This window comes from Equus caballus, chromosome 5, assembly GCF_041296265.1.
Source record: "Equus caballus isolate H_3958 breed thoroughbred chromosome 5, TB-T2T, whole genome shotgun sequence".
Classification (NCBI taxonomy): Eukaryota; Metazoa; Chordata; class Mammalia; order Perissodactyla; family Equidae; genus Equus; species Equus caballus.
The window spans coordinates 4,357,779-4,382,650 of NC_091688.1; the positions used below are offsets into that span (position 1 = coordinate 4,357,779).

At 46.9% G+C, this 24,872-nt stretch overlaps 1 protein-coding gene and 1 long non-coding RNA gene across 10 annotated transcripts in view; one reads left to right on the plus strand and one right to left on the minus strand.

The window, feature by feature from the left end:
• The first annotated feature begins 756 nt into the window (after nucleotides 1-756).
• On the plus strand, nucleotides 757-4,865 carry LOC138924203 (uncharacterized). Its single transcript, XR_011438964.1, has 2 exons — nucleotides 757-877; nucleotides 4,678-4,865. It is a non-coding gene; the product is annotated as an uncharacterized lncRNA (long non-coding RNA).
• Nucleotides 4,866-5,336: 471 nt separating this feature from the next.
• Nucleotides 5,337-24,872, minus strand: part of ADCY10 (adenylate cyclase 10) — an 83,050-nt gene continuing 63,514 nt past the window's right edge. For 7 of the 9 annotated variants that reach the window (XM_001493753.5, XM_014739550.3, XM_014739548.3 and 4 more), the window contains 11 exons: nucleotides 24,571-24,802; nucleotides 22,517-22,624; nucleotides 21,618-21,793; nucleotides 16,299-16,455; nucleotides 13,150-13,354; nucleotides 12,975-13,071; nucleotides 12,313-12,428; nucleotides 11,315-11,432; nucleotides 9,373-9,568; nucleotides 6,100-6,288; nucleotides 5,337-5,530 (listed from right to left, as the gene is read on the minus strand). In XM_001493753.5, coding sequence (XP_001493803.3) covers nucleotides 5,369-5,530; nucleotides 6,100-6,288; nucleotides 9,373-9,568; nucleotides 11,315-11,432; nucleotides 12,313-12,428; nucleotides 12,975-13,071; nucleotides 13,150-13,354; nucleotides 16,299-16,455; nucleotides 21,618-21,793; nucleotides 22,517-22,624; nucleotides 24,571-24,802 — 1,756 coding nt within the window. In that variant the 3' untranslated portion in view covers nucleotides 5,337-5,368. The remainder of the gene's footprint in view (nucleotides 5,531-6,099; nucleotides 6,289-9,372; nucleotides 9,569-11,314; nucleotides 11,433-12,312; nucleotides 12,429-12,974; nucleotides 13,072-13,149; nucleotides 13,355-16,298; nucleotides 16,456-21,617; nucleotides 21,794-22,516; nucleotides 22,625-24,570; nucleotides 24,803-24,872) is intronic. The other 2 variants (XM_070267628.1, XM_070267627.1) reach the window with 1 other exon arrangement.

Consider the following 24,872-nt stretch of genomic DNA (forward strand, 5'->3'; position numbering starts at 1 on the left):
ACGTCCTCTCTAAAAGACACCGTAAGAGAAAGTGGAAGGTTTGGGTTCCTACTGTAGATTTGACATCTATTTCAATGCATTTCCAGCTTCTAGATTCTGAGTTGGGGGAGAGAGGGCCCTTTAAGGGTAATGCAGTTATTGCACTGTCCTATGTGGGAGTCACCGGCTACAGGCAGCCATTTAAATTAAATAAAATTTAAAACAGATTCTCAGTCACACTAAGTACTTTTCAAGCGCTCAGTAGCTACATGGGGCTGTGGCTGCCACACTGGACAGTGCAGAGATAGGACATTTGCTCAGAAAGTTCTACTGGACTGTGCTGGTGTAGACCACGCAGGAGTTGGCAGCCTTTTGGAAAGTTGTGCCAGGTTACACACACACACATGCTCCCAGAATCTCCCCACACCTCTTTTTTCTCTTGGTATGGAGATGTGGTGGGTGGGGATGGCGGTACACCTCACAGTGGTGGCCCTGGTGGCTGCCACTTTCTCGCGAAGAGGTCGCATACACTCACTCCTTCAGTCACTCACTCACTCAATGTAGTTATTACCTGTTATGTTGCACACACTGCGAAATGCCAGGATGCGACTGTGAACAAGACGGAGCATGCCCAGGGCCTTCTGATGCTCCAGTCAATGCCAAGTGCTGGGGTACCAGATGAAGGAGACAGAACCCCTGCCCTTGACAAGCTCAGAGAGGAGACAGCCCCAAGAAACTGCGCCAGGCAGTCACGTGAGAGCAGCTCCAGCGAGGAAGGACGGACAGCTGGGGAATAACAAGGACGGACGGACAGAAGAACCCAACCCACAGCAGCCAGGGAGAAGGTGCTTTTGGGCAGAGCATTTGAAAACAGATTGGGAGAAACCCGAAGATTCTGGTAAAAACCATTCCAGTTAGAGGGACCAGCCCCCCAGTTTCAGGGTGGGCAAGAGTGCGGCCGACATGATCGGACTGTTGGGTTTGGCAGGACCTTACATTCCAGGCTAAGAAATCGGGATGTTGTCCCAAAGGCAAGTAGGATTTTAAGTAGAGGAGTAATAAAGGGGGATTTGCATTTTAGCAAGCTTACCCCGCCAATTGGTGGAGGATGGAGATCTGAAATTGAGAGACCAATTACTTATGAGGCTCTCGCAGAGCTCAGTGAGAGATGAAGGGGCTGGATGTTCAAAACGACTGGCTGGAGGATGAGAGAAGAATCATGATGAGCAGCGACAGGTACCATTAACACAGATGGGAAACAGGGTCGTGAGTGGGTGATCCTGGGGAGGTGGGTTTAAAAGGCTGCAGTTGGGGTTGGGGGAGGGAATATGACAGTCCATTGAGCAAGTAGTGGGAACCTGTAGGGCTTGACCCTTCTCAGTCCTTACCTTACTGGGCCTTTCTCTATGTGCTTGTTACTTTGAGCATCCTCCTTGAAAAGCCAATCTCTGACATCAGTCTGTTCTTCCTCCAACATCTTTCACATCTGTGTCCTAATTTCTATCTCCACTGCCACCTCTTCATTGCAGGCCACCCTAATTCCAAGCTTGCAACAGAAGCCATCTCACAGGCTTCATCTTGGCGCAGCTCGCTTCCCATCCATTTCCTGCAAAGGGAGTGGTTGTTCTAAAATGGAAATGTGGTCCCTGCACTGATTGACTCCTGTTGCTCTTTAACACAATCCTTAATTCACAAATGCTTTCTGAGCACTTACGTGGTGTAGTGCTGGAGACAGAGAATGAGGACAGAGCCTCTGCCCTCTAGGAGTCCGTAGACTTGTAGAAGAGAGTTCAAGGGCTCATATTAAAAAAAAAAAAGTGTAGGGTGCCGGCCCCGTGGCCAAGTGGTTAAGTTCACATGCTCCGCTTCCGTGGCCCAGGATTTGCCAGTTCCGGTCCTGGGCATGGACCTACACACCACTTATCTGGCCATGCTGAGGCAGCATCCCACATAGAAGAACTAGAATGACTTACAACTAGGATGTACAACTATGTACTGGGGCTTTGGGGAGGGGAAAAAAAAGAAGGAAGTTTGGCACCAGATGTTCGCTCAGGGCCAATCTCCTCACACACACAAAAAAGGGATCATCACTTCTCCATTCCTCTCTGTTCCTAAAGGCTTCATGGATTACCTGCCTTCTCCTAAAAAGAATTCTAGCCTGAATCACTTTCTCGAGTGATGTTCCTGAGAACCTCCTGCTGGAAGCTTCCTGTAGGTGACAAGGGAAGCTGCTGTGGAAGCTGGAGCGGTTCTATTTGCTCAGGGCCCAGGCTGTGGGTCTGAAGGCTTGACCAGAAACTGTTCCCGGCTACGTCAGAGAGCTGGTGCTGCCATCTGCTGGCCAGAGGGAAGATGCGCCCACGCCCATCCTGTCGGTAGGAGGCGGAATCGCAGGCAGCCTGAGGGGGAGAGAGGACGCCTTGTCACAACCTGTTTAGTTTAGACAAGAGGAAACTGGTGAGAAGGTCACATGACCGGTTTGTGGCACAGTCAGGGCTAGAAACCAAGTTCAGGGTTCCCGTAAAGCTCAATGCCCACTTCTCTGGATTCAGACCTACGGAGGGTAAAATCTTTAAATTGCAGTCCAGCCTTTTCCTGCCTCTTCCTCTGTCCTCACCTTCCTTTATCAGTCCTTGGGGAAGAATGTCTCTGCACTTCCACTACCAGCCCGCCTCTGGCTGCCCACCTCCTCCAGCCTTGCCCGGGCTTGGCTTTGGCTTCATCAGAAGCCAATATAATGAAGTGAAAGCAATTTTCGAAGTTTTGGAGCATCAAGGATTGTGGGCACGTCCCACCGCAGCTTCACCCTGAGGCCTGCTCTCCTGGGGTGCCCGGGAGGGGTGGGGGGCTGGGGGTACGGAAGGGGACAACACTTCACTTCCAGGACGATGCAGCCTAGGCAGAGCGGACCCCCAATGCCCAGCCTGCATCTCCGATAAGCTCCACGTCAAACACCTCTTTTCTATGGGACAAGCATTGTTGTCACTTGTCTCCTCATGTGCACACCACTCTCTCTTTTACACCCACCCATCTTCACCCCCCGCTTGCCCTGCACCCGCTCCAAGGAGGGACCGTGAAATCAGAATGACTTCACTTCGGAAGCAGTTCAGCTGAGGCTTCTGAGATTCGTGGGTCTTGTGTGTGCTCCTCTCTCCACCATCTCTGTTTGCGGTGTACACACCTCTGTTGTAACATAGTGGAACAGGCTAAGTCAGGTCTCCTTGTGTTTCAGTGGATTCTACTAGATTGACGAGCTTGCCAAGGTTGAGGATTGTGTCTTCTACGTCTTTGTATCTTCGTCTCCAGCACTTAATCAGTGCCTGGTACACGGTGATTAGTCAAAAAATGTTAGTTGGATGAGTAAATAAGTGAATGAAAATGATGATGGTAGACAAAATAACGCAGGCAAGTAGAAAGCAAGGGATTTTTATGTAGGACCATGGGACAAGTATGCAGCTTCCAAGATGACAACTTTGAAGGGGATAATAGTTAAAGTTTCATATTTGATGTGTTTATTTTTAAAATCAGTCATCTGTCTGACACTAAATTTTTACTTGTATGGCATGTTGTGATTGTGAACGCCTTTTCACCTTCAGTATCTTATTTGATACCGTAGAAGAGAGAGAATTCTCCTCCCACCCTTTTCTCTTAAGGTTCTTATGGCTGTTCAATAATGTAAAAGGCAGGTTAGCAGGAAACAATCACACAAAGTTTCATAACATGTATACGTGGGAGAAACTCAGGAAAAACTGAGCAACTTGGCCATCTGGCCCCAGCTGCCTGTTTAAATATCTTCAGCTAAAGACAAGGAGGATGTGGGGGTGGTGGTTTGGGATTTCAGAGGGGAGGAAGGCAATTCACGTGGAGATGGAAATGCAGATATTTGTTAAACAAGTTTTGCTGGGCCAAAAATGGGCTTGTTGATGCCTTTCTATCACACCTATCTTACATCATACTGTAGCTAGCTTATGGTGTTAGCTCCTTCCTGGATCAGGCCTTCTAAATTAAATTCTTTTAGCCAGTTTTGGGGAAGGTCAAATGTCCTTCCCGAGTCTTCCGAGTCTTTACTGTCTTCAGCTGGAAATAATCCGCATGCACAGTGGCGCGTCTTGGGGCAGCTGCCCTGAGCCCCATCAACGCTCACAACCACACACCGAAATGGGGAGGGCAGGTGGTGAGCCCACAGGAATTAAGTGTGCTTGTGCAGAGCTCCAATTTCCGAGCCTGCTGTTCCTGCCCCCATGCCAGGCCCCCAGGCTCTGTGCCTAAGCTCCTTTGCAGAACTCAGCCAGGTTACCAGGAGGGAAAATACGCAGCGTGGCCTTTCGCAGGAGGGCAGTGCAATACTGACCTCTTAAAGGAATGCCTGCCTGCTCGGGGCCCTGCCTCCGAAATCACTATGGGAATTTGAGGCGTGTGTTAGAGTAGGACGTGTCAACGCCCATTAGAAGAACCCCTCAGGATGGGAAGGTGCCTGGGATCCACAAACGGAAACCCCGGTGCACCTGCTTGAGGTGGCTACCTGGGTCCACAAAATGAGCCAGCATGAGGGAGCCGCAGCACCCAGAGGGGTGGAATCGATACGCATTCCACTTGCGATTACTTTCTTACATATAAAAATATGTAAACTCTAAGCGTGTAAAAGACGTCTGTATCAAAATTACGAATCCTTCAATTTTTAAAGCTTTATTTCTGCAGATATCTGACCCACGTGGTGAGAGGGGCTCTGGGAGCTGCAGACAGGCACCACGAAGACGTGTCTTCAAATCTTCCCCTGCAGACCATGACGAGAATTTGCTGTTTGTGATACTGCGCTGCATACAAAAGACTGAACAGCTGGACACTTAAAAATAAACATTTTCAGTTTAATAAATTAACCAGAAATGTATCTGTCACCGCAGGTACCTTTTTTTTCTTCTTTTTCTTGGTTGGGAAGATTGTCCCTGAGCTAACATCTGTGCTCATCTTCCTCTGTTTTCTATGTGAGACATCACCACAGCATAGGTCCATGCCCGGGACCCGAACCTGCGAACCCCGGGCTGCCAAAGCACAGTGTGCGAATTTACCTAGTATGCCACCAGGCCAGCCCCACCATTTTGATATTAATATTTTTCCATATGATATAATTTTGTATGGGCTGAAATAAACAGGTCAAGCTAAAACATTGAAAGGCAAAGGCAATTTGTGCAAAGTTGGAGAAAGTAAAGCAGGACACTGCCGACCTTGTGTGACCCTCCAGAAAGAGAAGAAACCAGCACATCTGGTTCTGTGTCTGGAACAGAAGAGACCATGTAGGAACCTGGAGGGCGCTGGCTACAGAGAATGGTTGATGACAGATGGTCACAGGAGAATGAGTCTTACTAAAATCTTTATTCTCTTCCATGAAATGTTAGAAAGGATTGTCCAGGATGTTAACTCTCATTAGGAATTTGTTTTTTTGGATATCTTGCATGTTTACTTTGCCTGAAACAATTTTTTCCCATGATGGGAGACTCAAGACCGTTTGAAGCCATTGATCTTCCATGAACTCGGAGCTCGAGTACCACCATTCCTGAGAGGAGGGAAAGAGAAGAAAGAATGAACTGGAGCTCTCTGACCTGTGCGATTAGAACTGATCTAAAACAGAAATGGTCAAATGTCCTTGAGCTTTTAAAACCACGTGCCCAGAGACGATGAGTTTTGCTGTCCAAACTAGGATACTGATGCACAACTCTTTAAGTAAACGCACAGAAGTGGACATTCATTCACTAAACCAGCAAACACTGAGTAGAAGGTGCTGTACTGGATACTAAGCGTGGTTTCTGCCTCCTCAGAGTTCGCATTCTTGAGGGGAGGAAAGACGCGCACACAAATGTAACACCAAGTGGAAAGCGGTGAGGGCCACAGGAGGGGGCAGAGATCGTGCTAAAGGCAATCTGGAGGAGGGGGCGATCCCATGAGAACTCAGGGGAAGGGGAGGTGCACACAGCTGAACTATGGACATGTCACTCGTGTCGTTAAGTCCAGAAAGGCCTGTGGTGGCCGTCCACGCCCTGGGGACCCTACCCAAGCAGAGGGCTCCTGGGGCTTCCTCAACGGGGTGAGCACCCCCCGCCCAGCTCGCTGGCCGAGGGGACATACTTTACTCATGTTCAGCCAGCACTTCTCCAGCACGTTCCCCTGTGTGTCAGAGAGCTGTAAGGCCGTGTTCAGGAAGAGGTCGCAGTTCTGCCCGTCTCCCATGAGTATACAGACGTATGCCATCAGGTGGTACAGCCTCGGGTAGAAGACGGGGCCAGTGGTACTTTGAGCCACCAGATTCTCCAGGTTCTAAAGAAAAAACAGCATATCAGAATCAGAAAGGGGTCCTTGGTGGCAAAGTTTTCTCCTCCACACATGATTTGGGAATATTTCAAGGAGATGAGCAATCATGCGAAAAAGCATGTTACAGAGACACACAGAGGGCGTCGTGGAGACAGAAGGACCGCTGGCAGGTGGAGCAGCCCCAGGGGCCTCCCCAGCCCAAGAGTGCGATATGGGCGGGCTCATTAGCCCTTCTCTGCGACCACTTTTTAAAAAAATACATTTTCTTTTGATTACCAAAGCAATCTAAGTTAATTGCTCAAAAGTTTAGGAAAAAGTGAAAAGGACCCAAAAAAGTAAGAATCACACATAACCCTAACACCCAGAAAGGAATATTTTTAACATTTGGGAACATACTTTCCCACTTCTTCGTTCCTTGATCACACATGGACGCACACACACACACTCATATCCACCATAACTGGGGGCATGCTAAGCACACAGTAGGGGAAGCTTTTTTTTCTCATTTAGCATCACATTATGAACATTTTCTGACAACATAATTCCTTTACATCAGGGCTCACAAATTCAAATTCGGATAGCAGACAGGAAGTGACATAAATAAGCAGGCTGGATGAAGAGGGGATTATGTCATCTTGGAGGAGGTGCGCCCCATCTAAGTGTCACCCCCATCAATTCCAGCCAACAGCTGCCCTTTAGGAATGCGGGCCTGGAGTCACCAGATACTCCAATTTCTAAAGGAAGAGTCAGAAAGTCAGATTTTTTTAATATGAAATATCCCAATATTTAAATGTAGCACTTCTAACTTAACCATCTTCTTTTTGAAGGGCTTATGGTTTTTATTTTCTCCTAGTTTTTTTAATACTATAGACCTGAGATCGACATCTTTATAGAGAAATTTTTGTTTTCCATCTGATTATTTCTTTAGGATAATCCCCAGGAGGAGAATTAAATGACGTGCATATTTTAAAGACATTTATGCATTTTGTCAGAATGCTCTCTAGAAAGTTTATGAGAGTCCTTCAGACTATGAATGCATCTTCTCTTGTGTCTTTGCTAATTTGATGGTCAACAAAAGAACAATGTTTTATTGCATTTACTTCAATATCATAGAAATGGAATCAAAACATTGAGTTTTCTTGTTACACACCTTTTTAGTTCACCAATTATTTATTCAAGAAATTAAACATCTACTGGGTACAAGGCATTGTTCCGTGTACTGTGGGAGACACAAAGTTTGAGTCCGCATTCATTTGTGTCCTTGTATTCTTTCTAATCTCCACCTCCATCACCTCCTCCCATCCCCAGGCTTCCTACCTCACCCCTTCTCAAACTCAAGTAAAACACAAACTCCTAGAGTACAAAGATAGGGTTCACTCATCCCTTAGCACCTGGTGTATTTTTAACCTGTACTGTCTGTGGGATAGCTGAATTTTATCACTTTACTACTCATTAAAGAAAAATGTGCTTTCTTTGAATCACCTGCTAATTTATCTATCTGGATTTTCAGATATCGACTTGGCCAAAAGTGTGGCACACCTTTATTAGTATTCAATCAACATTTAAAAGTGATAATGACAGTCAACTTACTTGTCGTATGTAACATGCTCAGTATTTGAAAGGAAAAAGAGAATGTTGGAATGAATTAAATCATGTGTAACATGGGCAAAAATCTATTTCTTCTGAACAACATGGAGTCAAGCATGTCTGAAATCCCTCATAAGTTATTTTCTTAAGTAAAGACATTTACTCTATCAAATTACAGGAAATAAATTACATAATATGTAATAATTACATAAATTATATGTAACACACAATAATTACATAAAACACACTATTGCTTTTTTATAACCAAGCGTTTCCATGTCCTGAGTGAGAGCCAATAGAATGTTTATGAAGCAGAAATATAAAGACATGCTGTATGTCAAAGAGTACGCACCTCCGAGCAGTGGTGACCACAGAGTTTGTGTTTTTAGAGGCAGTGATTTATAAGCTGTCAGCGAATGGCAGGAGGAGATCCCGAGGCTGTGTGTGGTGTGAGTGATAGTGAGCAGTACGGGCTCCCGCCGGCAAATTTAGAACTTTGTCTTCTATACGGCGGGAGTGAAAAAGATGGACCTCATAACAGTGCTAGAGGATTAAACAAGCTACGATACTTCAGTGGTCCCAAGATGCCTTGCTTTGAAACATTTTAATATCTCTGAAACAGAGATGTGCCTGAAAGTCATCAGCATCTGGATTCTGCCAACAACCTGAAGGAAGAGGGAAGCAGCTATGTTCCTAGCTCGCCCAACACCTTGATTTTATCTTTATAAGATCCTCGGTGGAGAACCCCATCAACCCACCTACACCTCTGACCTGCCCGACTGTGAGATAAGACGTGGGTGTTGTTTAAGCTGTTAAGTTTGTGGGAACTGAGGGCATGGCAATAGAAAACTAATACACCCGTGCTCAGTTTTTAGGAGAACAAGGTGAGTGAGTGTCAAGCCCATGGCAGAGGTTCAGCCCTTCCTTCTCGCAGGGGGCTCGCCCACAGAGGCTGTCAGCTCCAGGAGGCGGGCAGCAGGTCGAATTTGCCCACTCTTGTATCCCAGCGCCTAGTAACTGATGTTCACCACATATCAGTTGAATGCTTACATTTTCTGTGTGCAAAGATTTATCCATCAAGGTGTTGATCACAGCAATAGCAGTAAATTATTGCAGAAGATTTCCATCCAAGAATAGTTTGGTGATGTAATTTACTGGTATAACTGTAAGATAAAATACTATGCTTCCTTTTAACTAGCGGTGTAGAAAACAATTTAATGACAGGAAATTAGTTATATTTTATTTAATGCAAGTTTAGAAAATGGAAATGTAGGCACACACACATAGAAAAAACCGGAAAAGTGATGTCTCAATATGTAAAAAGTGATTATCTCTGAGTAGTAAGTTTATGAGCAGTTTCTCTTTTCTTCTAACTTGGGGAGAGGGGTTGCCTTCGCAAACTGGTACTATAAACGCATAATCAGAGAAAACAATTATCACAAGAGGTAGACAGAAATCCACTGAAGGAACGGTTTATCCTAGAAACCAGAGCATCAGCCTCACCTTGAGTAGCTCAACGCCACTGTCTTGAGCGTTCTCAGACTGTTCTTCAATTTGCTTCTGCAGGTAGAGAACTTGCCCCTCCATGTATCTAGTGATTCCTTCACAGTACAGAGCTGTCGGGGTTCTTCTTGGCACTAGATTTTTAGCTCTATTGGAGAACATGTGAAAGTTCTGCCATTCCTGAAGTCTGGCATACCTGCACCACCACAGAAGAAAAATCAGTACCGCCCTTGGCAGGGGCTGATTTCCTGAAATGGGTCTCTCTGGAGGTGAAGCTCCCCGTCCCTGGGCCTCTGGGACCCTGCCGCCTGCCTGCCCGGAGGGAACCACGTGATGCGGAGCAAGGACGGAAGAGGACTTTTTGATGGTTTGAGATGAATGGAATCCTTGGGAACACTCAGGCAATCTTAGCCACCATTTATTTAACTCTTTGGACTCTTTAAAAGTGAAGCCGATCAGACACTTGGAGCCATAAACTCGAGGGCTTGGAGAAATTGCTCCAATTCCAAAGAGAGAAGGCCGAGGCCAGTGCGCTCCCGGGTGGGCCGCAGCTGCCTCGTCGGTAGCACATGAGTGCTCCTTAGGCCTGCGAGCTCTCTGGTCCAAGCCAGATCTATTGAATCAGAAAGACTCTGGGGATGGGGCCAGGGATCTCTGAGTCAACAAGCTCTCCAGGCGGTTCCTATGCCCACTGAAGCGGGAGAGGGCTTGGCCCAGGCCACCACTGCTGAAAGGACTCTGCAGGTGAGACAGGCCAGAATAAGAAATTAGGAGGATTTTTGGACTTTAGATTCCTTGAACTTTAACTCACATGGGCAAGTTAATTTGACTTTGAACTTTAATTCCTTTAGGCTTTAACTGGCAAGGGTAATTAGTTTTTGGATTTTAATTTCTCCCAAGGAAGGTTATAATAAGAGGAGATTTCTGTTCAAATTTGGAACTGCCCCAGTTTGTGGCACTTTCTATGGGAGTCTTTTGATTGTCATTTAATCTTATCACATAATCTCTAAATATTGGACAACATAGCTGCATATATAATTTGAGATGGGGAGTACAATAAGGAATGACTTTCAGTCTTGGAAGTAATTTAGTTAATGTTCGGGAGCCTTACATTGATCTCCTTCCTTGAGGGTAAGGCCGTAGCTGCAGGCTTCTGCGTTTACAACTGAAGAGGTTAAAGGGATTAAGCCTCAGGCTTAATGTGTTAATGAGGTACAGGGGCATCCTTCCTCCTCGCTCCACTAGTTTCCTTCCAGGTGAGAAAACTCCAGTCTGTTCCCTGCCTTGCTCCCTCCTCCATGATGGGGGGTGACTTAGTGGGCGGAGGGGGGTCACTTTGAGAGAGGAGTCAGGCAGCTGAAGCTCGAGGTCTGCCCCTCCTGTTCCCCCTGAGCCAGGGAGGCCCACGTTCTGCTCTTCTCTCAGCCAGGTGCGGGACAGAGGCCTGCCTCGCCGGGGCAGACCCACAGAACTGCCTGCCGCTGAGTGGGTAAGTCTAACGCTGGGGTTCAAGATCAGGAGAGCCGTGTGCCTGCAGAAATAAGCCACATCCTCCAACACCAGCTCTGTCAACATTGTTTTCCAACGTGACTAGATCTTGGGGTCGGGGTGGGCAAGTGGCGCTATGTATCAGTCTCCCTCAAACCCCGCACTCCTCAGAAGCAAGTACTCCTTTCTTACTCATCTCTAGTCCCACAACATGATATGCACGTATTTAAATGCTCGTTGCACTGAGTACAGTTGAGGGGATGAACTAGCTGATGCCCAAGGGCTCTTTCAGTATAGATCCACTCTGATGCCTTCAATCTGTCCCACGTGTAAATTATAAACACTTCTACTTTCTTTCCTTTTCTTTCTTTCTTTTTTTAAAATCTCATAGAACTCTTCTTCGCAATTCAACGTTTTCAAATTTGGGGATTTCGTGACAATAATACATTGTTACCAGACAGCTATGCACGAATAAAGTCCCAGGAGCATTCCACTCTGGAACTTGAGGATCCAATGGTCTTCGTTTTGGTGTATGAATTCCAAACATTCTTCAAATGGCCTATAAACAAAGCCTAAAAGAAAGAGAAATAGGAGAGCTTGGCTGTGGGGTGAGGGGGACATCTTTCGGGCCTAGTCGCTGCCAGGACAGTTTCCAGCTGTGGGAGAGGCTGCTCAGTCTCTGATTACCTTATGACCGAAAGGGTCCCGTATTGCAACAGCCGTGTGACTGCACTGCCCTGCGTCTGCCGAGCCCCAGCTTGTTGGGAAGTTTATGCACACGCGGTGCAATTCCGTGGAGTTGACCAGACAGGAGCGGGGTTTAAACCAGCCCTCCCCGTGGAGCCCGGCGGGAGGCCACCTTAGCGCTGCCTGGGACTCTCCATCTTCCCACCCGTGCTTTCCCTGTTGGCAGCAATATCTGCATCCCCTTTCAAAATATGTGTGGGGGAAAGAATGCCCAGATTGGCCCCTCTGGTTTAATATGTACACTGAGGGCTGCCTACTTGGTGTAACCTGAAGGTTATCAGGAAATAACTTGTTTTCCAAACCAGCAGCTACCAGTGCCCACAACTCTTACTGTTAGCAATCCAGTCCTTCATTCTAATGCATGAAGTCTCTAAGTACATCCTGCTGAAAATTAAATAGCCTAGTAAAAGGCACATGGTAAGGTGCTGTCAGTCAACTATCCCTTGTGTGTAAATTGATCTGACACCTCAACGGGCAGCTTATACCCAACAGGTTCCTCCAGACTAAATTCTCCTTGGTGGTCCCTTATAATCTTGCGCCTTCTAGATGGCTCCTCGGCTCATAACACCAGGCTCTCCTTCCCTGTTCTGTATGTCTTTCCAGGCAGAAACCTAGTGGCCTCAAAGCCACAGCCCTGAGAGCGGCCACATCACACCACACGGTGCCAGACTCCCAACTTCTTATAAATCCCAAAGCCACATTTACCAGAATAAAGCATGATGTCCAGGCAGACAAAATAGAAAAACGCCTTGCTGAAGATGTGCTCTTCTGCTATAGAAAGATCCCACAGCGACCCCAGCACCTGCACCAGCTGCTTGTGTCTGTGGGAAAGAGAAGGCAGCAGGATCAAAAAGCGGTGGGAGAAGAGGATGCGGTCCAGCCCTGGTCCGGTCTCGGTCCTGCCAGGTGATCCAGGACCACATATGACCCCAAAACAGACTTGGGCCCACTCCTGAATCTCAGACAGGCTCTTTGTTCAAACTGTTGCCTCATGCACCTCTATATCCGTGTGACCGGAATCAGGCCAAGCTGTCCTGGCCTCTGGTCCAGGTTGCTGTCCTCTGGGCACTTGTTTTCCCTGTAAGGCTGGTCCCTTTCCTGCCACCTCACCGTGGTGGAGGCCTGAGTCCCACAGTGGGGACGACTGTCTGACTCTCCCAGTCACTGGCCAGAGCAACCAGGTTAGAGATGATGCGTGTGAGAGAATTCCGTGACAGGAGCAGTGGCGTCCAAAGGAGTCTCAGTTACATCTTCTACTGTGAACCCTACTCCTTTCCCTCCCTTACGGCCAGGGATGCGTGAGCCCAGCACGCGCAGTGACTATGGCTTCCTCCCCCTCATTTTGGAAAACGCTTTAAGATAAATACCTGGTTTTCAAGAGGAGACATTTGCTAAGCCAGCAGAGGACTATATAGTGTCTGTTGGGATTCCGGAGCAGTGCCCACATCTTGTGGGCTCGAGAGCCTGGGAGGAAAACAATTCCAGTACATTTCTGGGTATTACTTGCATCTGCCTATCCCTTCTTGCCCAACCAGCCCTTACCTAAGTCATAGGCCAAGTCCAAGTGGCCCATTATGAGCTTGATGTAGCCCAGTGTATCAGCCACATACGTCACCATTTCAATGCCCTCGCCCTTCAGGGGGAGGCTGAAGACCTGCTCCATGGCCATGACTTCGTACTTGAACCACACACCCTGGTAGCCGGCCAGCTGGTAGTGCAGCGAATAGTCCAGGTAGGCCTTAATGATCTGCAATGGCAGCAGTGGAGGAGAGAGGGGCAAGGCTGAGACGGAGCCCAGAGCTGAAAGGCCAGGGACGTTACCCAGTGTCTGCCAGTAAGCGTGCTTACTGAGCTTGGGGATGGAGCTGGTCATTTGGCCAAACCATGGGCTTAGATACAGAAATTAAATTGGGTTTCTGCCACTCATTTCCTCTATCATCCAGGACAAGTTTAATGGCCCCTCTTGCCCACAGAGTCCTTAAACAAAATATGAGAATCTTAATTTTTGTGAGAAATAAAAGCAATATCTTATATATGTGGACATGTGATTGCATAGCAAAAAGCCTGGAAGGATTGGCTCCGAAGTGTCAACAGTCATTGCCTATTTGTTGGGGGTAGAGGGGAGAGCTGAGGGCGGGGAGCGACTTTTCACTTGATGCATTTCTGTGCTTTTTAATTTGTTACAGCAAGCATGTGTTACTTATGTTATTCAACAAAAAAGGAACGTTGGTTTGATTTGTTTGTAAAAAAATGTAAGAAGTCATTCTAAAACTTAATTGAGAGATTTAAGAGAAGTTGGTTACTCTTTAAACAACTCTTTAAAATGATAATTAAATTTGCTTCAGAACATAAACTCTTAGAGAAGAGTGAAGAGAAAGCAGTGCCTCTGAGGAGGCGCCCTGCTGGGAGAAGCGCTGGGCGCTGAGGGCAGTTGGGTGGGGCGGCATTTTGGAGAAGGGGACTTTTTTTCCTGGAATTCCTCAAATTGCACAAAATAGCCAGTCCACAAGTTCTGTGTTATAGGCAGTTCTGTGGATATTTCTTAAACCACAAAGTCAGTCTTGAGGAATTCCTCTATTCCTGGCTTAGAACGTGTTTCAGATAATGCTGCCGGAAGGGAAGACCAGCCAGAAATGGTGGTGGAAGACAGAGGATTGTTGGGCAAACGAAAAATCCGAAGCTGCGAGAAAGCCCAGGATTTCTTGGATTTGGACCAACAGAACTGCTTCCAAACTTGATGGGGAAAGAGAGAGTTGGGAGGTTCTGTGGCTTGCCAGTGGTCACACCACAGAGGGGTGGAGTGCTGGAAACTGCTCTCCGGGCGCTCATTCTGGTTTTTTCTGTCATCCTACACTGAGTGCCTCATCTGCTTCTGAGCACCCGGGGGAGCACTTTCCCTCCTGTTCTGCCTCAGTCACAGCCGTCTCGTTAACAAGCGTCTTTGGATTCACTTTCTAATTTTGACTTTTCCGTTTTGTCCCCCCCTACCCCCCAGCTCTAGCACGTTTTTGGGAGATAGCCCCAAGTGTGGAGGAGAAGTAAAGCATTTCAGTCAATAAATATTTGTTGAGCACCTACTATGCGTCAGACACTGTTCTAGTAGCTCAGGATGTGGACAAGATAACAGACGAGGTCCCTGCTCTCATGGAGTTTACAGGCTAGTGGAGGACGCAGACCACACACCAACGAAGGAGCCAAAAAGAAAACGTGAGATGGTAATAAGACCTACTAAAATAGGGTGATAGGCTAGAGAGAGAATGGGTCAGGTGGTCAAGAAAGGTCTCACGGAGGAGGTGACCGTCAAGCTGCTAAGTGGAGAGCTCAGTAAAGGTCAGGGCATGAGCACGGTGGGCAGAGGAAATATCCAGTGCAAAGACCTAAGACAGGATTGAATTTACACATTTGAGGAACTGAAAGTGGCCCAGGGAGCTAGGAGAGGAGGATGGCATATGGGCAGAGGCCCAATATTATGGGCTTTATAAATACTTACGGATCCTGGCCTCCTGAAAGGAACTGATGCTGGGGACGGAGTCCTGGCTGGGAAGCTAAGCTCTTCCAACACGCATGGTGCTCTCAACCGTTTCCCTTAATTCTTGATAATGAATGAGCCCAGGAGGAAGTTACCGCCCCAGCAAAAACCCAGACCTGATGTGCTTTAATGAAGGGACCTGATCACTTTCATTGTAGGAGTTGGATTTAGCTAATAATTTCTTGGTTTTGTCTCCTAGAGTCTTCCTCATCTAGTCAGACTTCCCAGTTTATGACCTAAACTCGTGGCTCTCCCCATGTGGTCTCAGGCTCCGGGAGGACACGAAGAGGTCAAATCTAGTTTCATAATATCAAGCATCATTTGTGTCAGGAAAATAGTGAAAGACCTTGAAATGAGCCAAAACAAAAACCTTGGTATGTGTCCTGTCTATCTCACTCGCAAGGTTATCTCTGCCTTTCATTGTCTTTGCCCGAAGACAACTCTGTATTCAGCAGAAAACGGATAAACTGGAAATGATTCTTTTTCATAGAAATGTAAATGTTCAGTGGGAGACAAGTGATCACGACTCCGTGACTTGACTAGTTTTGCATCCATTCATAAACTGAATTCTCCTTGGAACCACTTCTAACATCTTACTAGCTCTCTCACTGATTAACGAGTTCCATGACTCATTTGTGTGGGTCACGATTTTATCTTTTTAAGAACTATCCTTTAACGTTTTTGCTTTTCGTCCTCATTCTCCCATGAGTACACAGGGGACTTTCCCAGGGGAGAGCTCTGAGACATTGCAAGGGAGTGAAGGTGGAAGCAGAGGGAGCATCTAGCTGTCTTCTGTGAAGTCAAACGTTAAGATATCTGCAAAAATGGTATACATGCCTCTCTTCTCACTAAATTTTTTGTTTGGGGAAATATCAGATTTTTTTCAATGAAAACGTTAAGTATGTTAATATGTAATGGGTTTATTACTTTTATTTTTGAAAATATTTTTTAAATATCTCAGTTTTTGCTTCTTATATGATAATAGCTACAACCATAGAAATGAAAGCTATGTGGGGTCCTCGATAATTATTGTGACCCTGGAACTAAAATGTTTGGGACCTGTTGTACACCCTCATGATTCTCAGTCCCAACTGGCTTTCACTAGGCTTTTCTCTCCAAACAAGATTCAGAATTTAAAAAGCAGCTACCAAAAATAGCCTACCTGGAAATCATCTTGAGTTTCCAGGGCGGTGTTCACTTGCATCATAGCTGCCAGCTGGCTGTAATACTTGTAGTAAAAAAAATAATTTAAGCTATAGATCCGCCACAGCAAGGAGAAGCAGACGGATTGCCGGTAAAGCTGCGCCAGTCTCTTCTTCCTGTTAGATAAAGTACACACACACGCACACGCGTTCACACATAGGCACACACACACACATGCACACGGGACATAGAAAGAAGTCAAGGTCACCAGCATGCTGGAGGGGAGCACAGATGCAGAAACTTCACCGCAGGCTTGGGGGTCAAAACTATCTTGGGTTGAGGCCTGCCTCCTCAGTTGACTAACAAACACAGTAATTTTTATGAAGCACATTTTCTCCACTGCAAACTGGGGACTGTAACACCTACTTTGTGATGATTGAGATAATTTATGTAAATCACCTCCCCCTGTCAGGTCACTGCTTTTTAAATGAAGCTGTTTAAAAAGCACATTTATATCACTCATCACGTTTGATTCTGAGGACCACCCTGTGGGAAAGGAAGGAATAATTAACTCCATTTTACATAAGTGGAAGGTGAGCCTCAGACAGGTTAAGTAATTAACTCATAGACACACAGCGAGAATATGGCGGTGCCAGGACCCGAGCCTGGCCAGTCCGGTGTGTCATTTCCTTCAGTGCATACTGCTCTCAGGAGCTACGTCTCAGCTCAGTGAAGGAACTGAGCATTTTTAACAATTACATTCTGCTATTGTCTGAACGCATCCCCCCAAAATTCATATGCTGCATGCTAACCCCCAAAAGCGATGGCATTAGCAGGTGGGGCCTTCGTGAGGTGATTAGGTCATGAGAGTGGAGCCCTCGTGAATGGGATTGGCTCTCCCATAAAAGCAATCCCACAGAGCTCCCCCGCCCCTTTCCCCATGTGAGGATACAATGAGAAGTCTGCAACCCTAAGAGGGCTCGCAAGACCTCGCTGGCGCTCTGAGCTCAGGTTCCGGCCTCCAGAACTGTGAGCAATAACCTTCTGCAGTTCATAAGCCACCCAGCCTCAGCTGATAATATACACCCAAGTCCCCTCTATCTGTGATAAAAATGGGAACATAAACAAGATACTGCAATATTAGTAAACTAACAAAACCAAGAAAACAAAATATAATTAGAAATATTTATCACAAAGCAGATTTTAAATAAAAATGAGAACGAAAGAGGAAAGAGAGATCCTGGAGATACTTAAAGAAGACTTCCAGGTACTCTCGCTGTAGACGTTGATGACATTGATTCTGTCGGGGGAATTTTTTTTTAAGGTTCTAAGGAAACATGGACAGGGTCGAATCCTTTCCAGGAGAAGGCCATCATGAGGGCCATAGAAACTCTGACATTAAATCTTGTTTCTTGTCCTCATTTTTGAGATCAGACCCTTTTGGCTGGAAGGTACGTTAAGCCAACAGCTCTGCAGATTTTTCCTCTTCAAGACTTCCCCCTTATGCAGGAGCTTCCTTTACCTTTTACAAAATGGGGTCGTAAACCAGGTTGTCAGAGTTAGAGAATGAAAACGTGGGATGCCCAGTGAAATTTGAATTGCAAAACAACAATTTTCTTTAGAATGCGTATGTCCTAAATATTTTGTGTGACATACATATTCTAGAAAAAATATTCATTGTGGGCCAGCCCAGTGGCTGAGTGGTTAAGTTCAGCATGCTCCACTTCAGTGCCTGGGTTTGGTTCCCAGGCACAGACCTACAACACTCGGTGGTGGCCATGCTGTGGTGGCAACCCACATACTAAATAGAGGAAGATTGGCACAGATTTTAGCTCAGGGCGAATCTTCCTCAGGAAAAAAAAGAAAAATTCATTGCATAGCTAAACTTTGTGGGGGACTGGTCTTGGCCAGCCCAAGATATGTCTCTTTGGCATGAGGATTATTTGAGGCTGATTGCTTTTGATAAACTGGGACAGGGAAGGAGGCTCTGAGGGGTGGAACTTGCTTGCCCTTTGTTAGGAGACATTTACATTGTAAAGGAAATCTCTATCTGTAAAGGTGCCTCCCTCTCTGTACCAGGAAGAAGAAAGGGGATGACGTTCTCTCTAGAAACTCTCAATCAATGCCAAAGGCAAGGACTTAAATCTGCATAATAACCTTATTCCTGTTTCTGGTAACCTCCTGTAACTGACTCCCCCCCAACATCCTCCTTTCTGGATATTGATACCAACCCTGATATCAGTTTCCCCACATTAAACCCAGCATATATGAGGTTAAAACCAAAACACTCACTCCCTGCTTACTCTCTGGCTTCCTGGCTCCAGAATCCACTATCCTCCATGGAGACAGACACCATCAAGGACAAGCACCTGGACTATCTCCTCCCGCAAAGAGATACGGGCTGGTGGGAAAGCTGCTGACCAGCAAGGTCACAGGCTTCCTCCTCTCTGTAAGTGTCTCAAGACCAAAGACAGGCTGGTGGGAAAGCTCCAAACAGCAAGGCTGTATGCTCCCCCTCCCCTACCTAAAATCCCAAATAAAAGCCCTTCCTTTTAGCTTTTTGGGGAGTTTGGGATTTCACCATTAGCTGCCCTCTCTCCCTGCTCAGCACTGTGCAAAAAATAAAATTCCTACTTTCTTTCACCACACTCGGTGTCAGAGATTGGCTTGCTGGGCAACGGATGAGCGAACTCACTTCAGGTTTGGTAACAATATGATATTTAAGGTGGGGGCTTCAGCCATTTTGGCGAGTTGCTCAGTTTGCCTGACCTCTTCCATGTATACATGTTATAAAGCTTTGTTTAATTTTCTCCTGCTATTCTGTCTCATGTGAACTCTGGCCAGACGAATCCAGAGAGGGTAGAGGAAATGTCTTCCTCCCCTACAACTTCAAATTTAACTAGGCATCTTGTATTCTACCTGGCAGTCTTATGTGTGACTCCAGACTCCAATTCCCTCTTCCCTCTCAGGGAGCTGTCTGCTGAATTTCTCCCCACCCGCTCCCTCTAGGAGTCTCCTGAGACAGCGTCTCCATAGACCCCCAGGAGCCTGCCTGCAAGCTGCAGTGGAGGTCAGCTCCAGCTCCCTTCCACTCCAGGCTCCCTCACATTTAAGGGAACACTTTCGGGAAGCTGAGGAAGGCAGTTTTTGGTGGGGTCGCAAAAGTTGCAGCAACCTGCTCATAGGAGTAGATATTTGCATCTCAGGCAGAACCTGTAGGAACATTGCTACTGGCTTCTCCCAAGATGTCATCTGTCAACAATCAAGAGCCCACCAAGGTGGGATCTCCCTTGGTGTGAACTGTTAGATAAGTGGAACAGATTTTAAAACTTTTACTGTGGAAAATTTCAAACATACATATCCAGTAAAACAGAAAAATATAATGAACCATGTATACCCAACACCCAGCTTCAGCAACTATCTACATTCTTATTTCATCTATCTCTCTGCTCATTGTTTCTCTCCCCTCACCCCATTATTATTTCTTATAGTTCTTTTTTTTAAGTTTTTCCTTTTTCTCCCCAAAGCCCCCTGGTACATAGTTGGGTATTTTTATTTATTTATTTACTTTTTTTTTCTGCTTTATTTTCTCCCCAAATTCCCCCAGTACATAGTTGTATATTTTAGTTGTGGGTTCTTCTAGTTGTGGCATGTGGGACGCCACCTCAGCATGGCCTAATGAGTGGTGCCATGTCCATGCCCAGGATCCGAACTGGCAAAACCCTGGGTCGCTGCAGCAGAGCACGGGAACTCAACCACTCAGCCACAGGGCCAGCCCCTCTTACAGTTCTTTTATAGATAAGATTTACATACATTGAAATGTACAAATCTTAACCAGTGATACCCCCATGTAACACATCCCTTTGGAGATGCATAGAGGGGTGGGCTGCTTTGTCTTCTGGCAGACGTCTTCAGGGCCTGCTATTCTTCTTCGGGACACAGACAATACCCAGTGTCTTAGCAATGAATGGAAGAGGGCTTGTGACTGAGGCTCTGGGAGCAGGGGTGCAGGTTCCAATTGGAACAGCCAGAGGGCTCAGTGGGCGAGATGGGTAGGGAGGGGCACTGGAGCTCACCTTGCCACTGGCTCCCTTACATTTTTTTGTCACCTTGACAAGAGAGTTTCACGTATTGAGGTGTATGGGGTAACTATTTGGTTTCAAAACTGCTTTGGCTTGAACTAAAGAAGCCTGACTTTTGGCCTATGAAACATACATTATGAGACCGAGTTAACGTGAAAGACCCCATGTCTAAACTGCGCCCCCCATCTTATCTTCACAGTGTGCTTTGGGAAAACACTGAGACGTGCACGTAGGCAAGCTAATCAGTAACAAGAGAAAGAAGGACTTGTTGGCAGAAAATTTACAGTCCCTACCCCAAAAACTGTTCCTTCTGTCCCTGAGAAGAAAACAACTAACGTTTTCTTAGATTCCTTGGGAATGTTGCATTCAGCAGATCTGAAACTTTTTGTCTACGGAGAGGCGCCCGACAGTCTGCGGTCATCCAGCACCTGACACTCCTGAGGCCCCTCCCCAACCCCCGTTTGCCTTACATAAGTCATTTCCAAATCAGTTCCCCTTTAAGGTGGTTTTTTTTAAGGGTGATAGTCTGCCATCTTGCAATCGGCTAGCTCACCACTTACTAAAGTTCTTTCTCCCCACCGCCTGGCCTCTTGATGGCTGGGTTTTTGTCTTGCAGTGAGCAGATCAAGCCCTCGCTCGGTATCAGTTGTACATCCACTTTAACCATCAAAGTAGAGAATGCACTCTCTTAGGATAAGAGTGCACGCTTCCCCTCCTAGCCCTAATGGTAATGCTCTATTGGTAACACCCTATGGGTAACATCCATGTTAGTCCCTCTCCTGACATCAGGGTCCTGTTGACCTGCTAATTTGCAACTAAATACCTATTTGAAACTTTGAAGATGTATTCTGGGTGTGTTTAATGTATGTCCTTTGTTCTACAAAGATATAAGACGGTACTGAAAACCATGCTTCTCCACATTTCCTTCCTTTCTGGAAAAGGCCTTCCTGGGTTATAATCCTCGCTAAAATTCACCTTATTTCTCTTATTTATAGAACGGCAATTGGTTATTTTGTGTCAACAACCTGAACTCCCTTTGGCAAAAGCTGCCTGTGAAGTGTTCTCTGGCCCCTCAGCTCTGGCCTGGGAGCCCGCCCCCACCCGCGCCCTCCCCACCGGTGAGCCACCGCCACCGCGCTCCTTGCAGCCCTAGAGGCCCAGGTTTTGGGGGCCGGCTGTCTGTTAGATTATGTGTAGGTCTCTCTCCTCCGCGGAGTGAGGTGACACCCCCAGCTCCTCCTACCTCCTCCCCTTACCCTGGAGGCGAGCTCTCTTGGGCCTGCTGATTCACATAACGAAAGTGTCTGTTTTTCTCGACGTGGGTCTGGAGAAACAAGGAGATGACGTTGTTAGGAAAGATTCGGTTGAGGAGCTTCAGGGCCTTCCTCAGCATTTTCTTGGCAAGCACCATCTGGCCCATGTTGAAGCAGACCTGCAGGGAGAAGGGAGGGGTAGAGAGGAAAAGAGGAAAAGCAGGGATTCTGGACTTAGTTGCTATGCTCCAACAGTGCATATATTGGGAATTCTTGTCAAAAGATGGTAAGTTTCTGGCCCAGGAACAAAATCCCCCTGTGTCTGGCAGAGTGGTAAATGTTTATTGGACGTGTGCATGGGGGGATGGTTGCATGACCAGGATCGAGCATCTTTCTTGTGGGTCATCTACCTCTAAGAAAATGTTTACCAATTCATGTCCATTTTCGGAGGTTGTTAGAAAAACATTTCATAAAGATGTCAACTAAGAGGATAAGGAAGGGGGCTGGCCCAGTGGTTGTAGTGGTTTAGTTTGTGTGCTCTGCTTCAGTGGCCTGGGGTTCACGGGTTCGGATCCCAGGTGCAGACCTATACACGACTCATCAAACCAAGCTGTGGCAGCATCCCACACACACACAAAAAATAGAGGAAGATTGGCAACAGATGTTAGCTCAGAGCCAATCTTCTTCACCAAAGGGAAAAAAAAGAGGACAAGGAAGATCTTGTTGTTGGCAAGTGATGGTGAGGAGGTTTGAGTGCCAAGGCTTGTGGTTCCGGAGCCTTGGATAGGATCTGTGGCAGGGGATGGGAGGCAGGTGTAGAAATTTTAGGGCTGATTCTTCTTCTTCTACGTGAAGCCCTCAAGGCAGATAACAGGTTCATCATGTGTTTAATGTCTTCTTACCTGACCTTTGAGGCTGTAAAAGGTGGCAGACTCAAAAGTCTGATTCCAAGACTTTTCCTTATTGAGAGTTTTTAGCAGCCTCTCTCCCTCATTCAGGTACACGTATGCCTGCAACCAGCACAAGGAGCAGAAAGCGTTGAGTCAGCAGGGAGCCCGGCCACAGAGGGCCATCGCCCCAGATTCTACTGAAGGGAGTGCGGCAGGCGCCACTCCAGGTCCCGTCTCCGCCTCTACCCCCAGCTCCTAATTAGAAAGGGCCTCCGAACACCACACAGGATGAGGATGGGTCGGGCTCCCACTGAAGACACAGGCCACCTCCATGTCCACTTTGCGCCCTGGATCACTATACTAGAGGATGAATCTAGAAATCTCCCCCTTTCCTCATGTTGTCACGTAAGTCACCTTACCTGAAGTTTCCCCCAGGCAGTTTCCTCCTTCAAGTAATTCCATCCCCAACCTCTTGATTTCCACCAACATACTCACTGCCCCTGATAGCACCCTCGCAGTTATGAGAAGCCAGTCTCTACTGCTGGAATGAGTTATGAACCACCCCACTTCCGTCTTTGCCAGGGCCATCTTTGGGAGGTGGAAGAGAAGGTAAGGCCCCGAGCAACTCTCCTTGCTTCATCTTCAACCTCCCATGACATCGTTAGACAGGAGAGTCTTGGCACGTGTAAACGCCAAGGCAAGGTCAGATTCGAAGAGTACAATCAGGTGAGGCAGTCTCCCCAAGTCTTATGCTGCCTAAGGGGTGTGAGTGGGAGGCAGAAGGAGGGAGACATGAGGTGGCCGCCAGCCCCAGTCCTACCAAGTTTTCTTTGATGGGAGAGGCAGGTGCAAACGGCACATTCTGGGACTTTGCTCAGGGCTCTGTTTCCAATCATTGTCTTCCTGAGCATCCACCACTCCCTGCAGAGGGAAATGGGGGTGTGCACAGGGTTAGCAAGGTGGCCCCCAAGCCCACCTAGGCCTTCTCTTCCTGGGACTCACTGGCCATATCCCCACATAGGTGTATAAAATATGCATGGGAGACTTTCATGCTTAACATAAATACTTGAGAGAATAGAGGCTTTCTGGCATTTGTAATGGTTTAATTTTTAGGTAAACCTAAGGTGTGAGGGCTGATTAGGTTGCTGTGATCCACAGCAACTGTAAAACACGGAACTGCCCCCAGTGTGGGTGTGAAGACCACAGGCGGGGCCGCTGAGGCGTGTGAAGCTGTGCCTGGAGCCGGATGGCGGCAGACGGAGAAAGGCCCGCAAAGGCATTTCCTCAAGCGAGCTCACAGAAGCTTAGTCCAGCCAGCTGCTCTACGAAAAGTGACCTAAGGTCAAATAAGTTCGAGAAACACAGTGTGCCCCAGCCCCAGCCCTACCCTCTGGGAGAGTTACATATGTCTTAGCAGTAAAGAAACCAGCTCGGCGCTTCCCAACTCACTCAACAAGGAATTCTTAAATTTCCTTCTAGTCTCTAATCCCCCCATTTCTAAGGGCACATTGCCCTGGAGCCTCAGTGACAACTATCCTAGAGGAACGTGCATTAGTACTTTGGTAGTCTAAAGGTGTGTGTGATAATTCAGCACTAATTACATGAAGACCAAAGTGGGTGAGCCTCCTGGGAGGTCACAAGCCTGAAGCCAGATGTGTACTTTTCCAAAGCCCCCAGGTACTTGTGCGCACAGGTAGTGGGGAAGACAGCGGGTGCCGCTAGGATGCTACTGAGGAAGACTCTGCTGAAACTGAAGCTACGATACCACGAGTCCTGTCTGCATCATTGTGGAAATGAGACATGCACCCCCCACATATAGGTAGGCCATTCACGGCAAGTTTCTAAAGGTGGCAATATTTTAAGTGATATATAATGTTAGTGGCAATTTGTTCTCACTTTCCTCAACCTCAGGTCATTTCCCTTCTGAGCAATTTGATTTTCAAAGGAAGGAGATGCTGGCAGGAATCAAGAACATGAAGAAAGAAAAAAGCACACAACAGCTTCCCTTCTGGCTCTGTGGTCTGTCAGCTCTCAAGGGTGGAGGGCATCCGGTGGAAACAGCTTACCATGTAATTATCACCTAAGAGGAGATGCGCAGAGGCGATTTCTAGGAAGTAATATAAAGCTTTGTTGTTTTCTCCCAAAGCCAGAAAATGGTTGGCCAGAGGTATGGTGACGATCTCGAGGATTTCCTCACACTGGCAAGATTCCAGGGGGATGATGTCTTCCTCAGACGTCTTCATTTTTAGTATAATGATGTCAAGGAAACTCAAGATCTTTTCTCTTATTTCTTCAGAACTGTCCAAAGGCAGAAAAAATTAGGAGTAATAACTTGTAGATATAGTAATGATGAAAAGATGAAAATATC